Source organism: Embiotoca jacksoni, unplaced genomic scaffold, assembly GCF_022577435.1.
Source record: "Embiotoca jacksoni isolate LCO1_2020_lvr unplaced genomic scaffold, fEmbJac1.0.p SCAF_4, whole genome shotgun sequence".
Classification (NCBI taxonomy): Eukaryota; Metazoa; Chordata; class Actinopteri; family Embiotocidae; genus Embiotoca; species Embiotoca jacksoni.
The window spans coordinates 21,940,812-21,946,879 of record NW_027185392.1 but is presented as its reverse complement, the minus strand read 5'-3'; the positions used below and the strand labels follow the sequence as shown (position 1 = coordinate 21,946,879).

General features: G+C 36.3%; 1 protein-coding gene across 1 annotated transcript; it reads right to left on the bottom strand.

The window, feature by feature from the left end:
* Nucleotides 1-1,777: 1,777 nt before the first annotated feature.
* Nucleotides 1,778-5,723, bottom strand: ptp4a1 (protein tyrosine phosphatase 4A1). Its single transcript, XM_069167606.1, has 5 exons — nt 5,618-5,723; nt 5,278-5,370; nt 4,445-4,575; nt 3,701-3,775; nt 1,778-2,937 (listed from the first exon to the last, which is right to left on the bottom strand). The coding sequence occupies exons 1-5, from the start codon at nt 5,720-5,722 to the stop codon at nt 2,820-2,822; spliced, it is 522 nt and encodes a 173-aa protein (XP_069023707.1). The 5' UTR covers nt 5,723; the 3' UTR covers nt 1,778-2,819.
* Nucleotides 5,724-6,068: the final 345 nt, after the last annotated feature.

Below are 6,068 nucleotides of genomic sequence, written 5' to 3'. Positions count from 1 at the left end.
TCTTTCTCCAGACCTGACAATCCTGTGGTCAGCTGCAGTACCAAAATGTATAGTTTTATACTTAAGCTGTCATTAAATGTGAAATCTTCTTATGTTTGATCATTCAAATGTATTCATATTTCATCTGACAAGCTTTCAAGGAGAAAAAAACCTCTGAAAATAGCATTTAGAAAATATTCCTGTCACGTTTTCCAGACTTGAGTATTTATCTAACTTCAATGTGTTTACCCTTTATTCCAAAAGTGATTCAAAATTTCTCCCTTTAGCAAATTCTGCTCATATTTCAGTTTAACTCACTAAAATTTGATGTTAAAAGTGAAGTGAATCAATGACAGGTAATTAAACACCCTGAAACGAAAGCCAGATCCCTCTAAAGTTTTCAACAACTTCACCTTTTCCTCCTTAGTTCACATTTACATTTTAGTGGCGGTGTCATCTGTATCATTAGATAGTGCCTCTATAAAATTAAAAAAAAAAATCAGATTAATTAACCATTAATACAGATGTTTTCAAGTGAATGCAGCAGCATCATGATGGGATGATGCATACATGTTTTTACACCTCTTGTGTGCAGGGAGATAATCTTTGTCTTACAAAAACAGAATGACAAAGGTTTTGCCATATGTACCAAAGAGACAACATATATAAGTGCTTCACTGGAGTTTTTTTTTGGTGTGACACAACTCTGATGTTTCAACCTCCAAATTACCAAATGTAATTCGGCAAACTGTTTTGAATCATCTTGCAAAGTCACAGCAAAGAGGAAGCTGGTGGAGACTTTACCACCACAAAGTCAGGTAGTTGAAATGTACATCAGGATGTTTCCCAAAAATACAAAAAGATGGCTTTGGGGTTGTAAACGCTAAAGGCTGTTTGTTTATAAATGACCACAAGGGAGGACCCACCACAGGGTGGACGCCAACGCTTTTGAGAAAGTTCATCAAACAAATTAAAATCAGTTAAATGTCCTGTTGAGTCTTCAATGACTACAAAAATCCTGCTCAGTTCCTGTTTCATTTTAAAGTTGAGTTGTTATCTCTATTTGTTTCTTCTCTTTAGGATTATTTATTAAATAAAACTGTTCATTGCTATCAGAGCCGCATCATGTTTTTGCTTTGTTTGTAATGCCATCCAATCTGTTTATGTAGTAGTGAATGATTTGTCTTCCATCCATTATCTATACCCGCTTTTATCCTGAACAGGGTCACGGGGGGGGGCTGGAGCCTATCCCAGCCCACTTAGAGTACACAGGATACACCCTGGACAGATCGCCAGTCCATCACAGGGCCACATAGAGACAGACAGAAACAATGACCATTCACACCTAAGGGCAATTTCTAGAACCACCAATTAACCTGAAGTGCATGTTTTTGGATGGTGGGAGGAAGCTGGAGTACCTGGGGAGAACCCACGCAGGCAGAGGGAGAACATGCAAACTCCACCCAGAAGGGCCCAGGCCCGGATTTGAACCCAGAACCTTTTTGCTGTGAGGCGACCATGCTAACCACTGCACCACTGTTCCGCCCCATGATTTGTCTTGATCATCATAAAATATTCTTTTGAAAAACTAATTTTATGAATTTGAGATTCAATTAAAAGTGTATTTTGTAATGTATTATAGCAGGATAATACATTACAAAACACACTTTTAATAAATAGCAGGATTTAACCATATTCAGAAATGCACTTCCATTTAGACACAAACCAAATATTATTTAGAAAAAACAGACAAAAATGTTAATAACCTATCACTGAAAATAATGACTCATTAACAGTCTTTGTTGTTTTTCAGTGTATCATTTAATGTACTCTCAAGTTGGTGAACAGGTACAACTTTGTCGCTCACTGTACTAAATCACACATCCATTGATAGTATAAATAGCCAACCTAATAATAATAGTACACATTTTCAAATACATAAAATCATCAAGTATCCAAGTCTTAAGTTACGGACATCAAATAAAAAGGCATACAAAATACCGCAGACATTGGAAGTCCAGTTTGAAGCAAAAAAAGAAAAAAAAAAAGATCACATTTTGGACATGGCAGTTAATTAGTAAACAGAAGTTTTGAAGGTATAAAGAAAAAAATTACAAGTTCCTAGACTTTCAGTTGACAAATATTGCAACAATTAAGCATTTATATTAAAAATAGTTACTGAAAGGGCATAAGTGTGTGTAAGACTTCCTGCACAAGACAAAGGCAACAGTTTCGTTTTTTGTTCCAAGTAGAAAAATGAAACACCTTTTTCAAATGCCACCGGGAGGCAACTCCCACATCAATTGCCTTTGTTCCATTTCGATTGTAAGGCATTTATGGATAATCCATCTGATTTGAAGGAAGGCATACTTCTTTCTAGCCAGTCTTGAAACTGAACCCTAAAATTGAACGGGGTACACATATTTGCACACACAAAATAAAAAATTAGTTTCTTTTTTTTTTTTTTTCCTTTAAACATTCTCAGGCGATGTTAATGCACTGGCCAATTGAAATCTTTGGGATGCATTTGCAGAAAACAGTTAATCCAACATCTTACAATGATACACGACTCAGCATTGCCCTTCCTAATGTTTTTTATTTGGGCACATGAAGAGACAACTCGGTTCACACGACTTGTTTTTTTTTTCTTTTTCTTAACATTTGATTTTGAACCCAGAGAGGGAAGGTGACAGTTGAATTACCAAGCATGGTTTTAAAAAATAAAATAAAATACTTTAACACAATGCAGAAAAACAATAAAACAAGTCTGCCAGGTAGTAAACTAGCAAGATTAAATTTAATTCTTCTGTAGTGGGAGTTGAATGGGTCAGGATTTGGCTCTACTGGATGCAGCAGTTATTGCGATGGCCGTTGGAATCTTTGAAGCGCAGGCGCATCTTTGGACGATATTTCTCCAGGTAGAACAGCTGCTTGCTGTTAAATGCTCCTCGACGCTTCCTGTGGGATACAGCATGGGATTAATTCAGTTTAACACAATAGACTTAAAACATTAAAGTTACAGAAGAAATATGAATTTTCTCAACAGCTAGTTAATCTGTGAAGTAAGTGTGTTAGAAAAAAAAAAAAAAAATCAAGTTATCCACCTTGTTAGCCCTTTTCTGCATTTTAGTAAGGCGTGGGTGATGACTGTATAGCGTGAGGTGATATAAACATGTCTAGTGTCATATTATACCATATTGTTAATCAGAATATGCCTTTAAAAGTGAAATTACCACAATGTTTTTTATTACTTTCTATGAAAGTACAATCATTTCAAAGCAAACATGTAGACTGAACCTTTGAAGCGATGAGGCATCACACTTTAAAGCACTGCCTCCACTTCTCCTACACAGTGACTCTTCTCTCTCAATATCTGATATCTCATCTATTTACAGTTATGACTCATCCTTGCTTGCTTTATGTTTCCTAAAATTATCCCGTTTCATATCACACAAAAATGCAGGATGATCAGAAAAGTTAATGGCCACCAGACTCCACACTTTATTTTTCAACTGTAAAACATCCCGCTCAGCACATATTTGCATTATTAGGTGTTTTTGTAAAACAAATCTGTGTCAGCCTAAAACACTTGAGTGCCTTTTATTTTTTAATTTACAATCAGTTTATAAGAGTCTGCAGGGCATTGTGTAAACAAAACATAACCTTCATCTGAACATACTTGGAACCCTGCCAAAAGGTTTTCATTGTCACATTAACTTACTGTCGAATGAATTGGACAGCATCTTCATATTTCATCCCACATTCTATCAAGGCAAGCGCCACCAGAACAGGAGCTCTGCAGGGAAAACAATGTCAGTTAAAGAGATTTGTGCTTTATTATTACAGCAATCTTTATTTTAAACTCTGATTTTCAGTATTTTTAAATCAGCCAAAACATTTCACATCCTTTTCAGATGAGCTTTGAACAAACAGCATCGAGACAGAACCTCGAACCTTGTCCAAACTAAGACGACACACACGGGACGGAATGTGGGTGATGTCATGAGTCATTTACAGCAACATGGAGAAAATCCACACGTCTGCTATTTTGCTTCATACTCGCACTATAATTCATAACATTTATTCTATGTTTCTTAAATTTCAGTTTTTAACAATATGCCATGTTACATTTGTATATATACTTAAAAATGAGATAATACAGGCATTTGTGAAAACGTGAAGAAACAGCATTTGGGACATCGCAGTGAGTTACGCCTCTAGAGCTGCAATTATGTTTTTTTCTTATTAGTGGAATATTTGTTTATAACACGTACAATATGCTATAACCCAATTTCAAAATACCTGTTTATCAGAGCAAATGTCTAAAAACCAAAGATATTCAATTTACAAGAATGTTGAACAAAGAAAACCAGCAAATTCTCACCCACCAACAGATCAAGTGTAAAATTATTATTCACTATGATAAAAATATAATACTTTCATGGTTGTGACGGTGAGTGCTCACCTTCCCAAACCTGCCACACAGTGGACAGCGATGCAGCAGCCGGGCTCCTCCCTGAACTTCAACTTCAGCAGGTTCAGCCAATCATCCACAATTTGGTTGGAGGGCGGAGCTCCATCGTCAAACGGCCAATCCTGGAGAAGAGAGAAATGATGTCATAGGCCCAATTTCTTGGAAACTAAAACAAAAGAAGTGTGAAGACTGAACCTCGGAAGGGAAAGACAAATGTTGTTATAGTGGGAGGGACGACAAATGTTGTTATAGTGAGAGGGACACCTGTAGAGTTCTTTCTTTGAAGGGTTGGCCTTTTTTTTTTTTTTTTTTTTGCTATGTTCAATCTTTTTAAACACTAAAAATAAATAGAAAATATAATTGACAGAGTTACTGATAATAAAAACTATTGTTAATTGTTCTAGCAATGAGTTTGTTCGATAGTGTTGTATTTCCTTGACTTTCTGATCTCTTTTAGGCTGTCAAATATGATTTGACGAGTTTAAGACACACCAACTGAACCTTTTGCATCAAACAGTAAAAAGGGCTAATAATCTGAGCGTTGGCATCAGATGTATGAATCTGTCACTAGAGGCTTTGAGTTGCTTGTTGTTTTTGCAGCAATATATTTGCATGGCAAGTCTAGAACCTCACTAAACCTAAAAAATAAGTCACAATGTTGACAACAAAGGTTTGATCTCCACACCAAGGAAGCACTTGTGAAAACAATGAAAACAAGGACAAAAAGTGATGTTTGGAAAAGAAACTGAAAACTGGAGGAAATAAAATGCCAAAAACTATATTTGTTTTTGTTTACAGCATGAGGAAACCATGTTTGAACTCACCAGAACCTGGATTCCCTCTTTCACCACCAGGGTGGCATCATAGGTGGCTTCACAAACTCTCACAACCGTGGTGACTCCATATTTCTTCAGCTCCTGTAAACATCAGATTAATTAGAAAACAATACATGAACAGTGAAGCTACCTAATGCACAATGTAAGAACACAGCCAGTGACGCTTGATTTAAAAATACATTCAGCTTCTTTAATTCACGAAATCAAAAAATCTTCTGGTTCAAGCCATTTCACTCACTGATGTCCTCTCCCATATCTTATTTCACTGTTGTCATTTTCTAAATATTTGAAAAGATTTGAACATTTAACCATAGAGACTGAGGCTCACCTCGATGAACTTGTTCAGGGTGGCGTTGGTGGGATTGTGGGTAATGAGAAACCTCATATTTTTGTAGGTGATCTCCACAGGGGCTGGTCTGTTCATACGAGCCATTGTGAAAGCGTAAAAAAAATATAACAAAACCTAAACGTCTTCCACTGAGTAAAAACACAAATGTAAACACTTAGTTAGACTCGGAGGGAATGTCAAACACAAATGTCCAATGAGCTTTGAAAAACTCAAACAAAAAAATCCTCCGGTCTGTTTGAGGTTGGCAATGCTAAAAAAAAAAAAAAAAAAATCACGGGGCAAATTTGGAGAGTTAGCAGCCGAAAAAGGGCGGGCAATTTGAAAATGAACTCAAAACCCTCTCCTTTGAAAAAAAAAAAAAAAAAAAAAAAAAAGAAAAGGAAGAAAAATAAAACCAGGGCTGGTTCCACCTTGATTCTGGCCAGGCGGA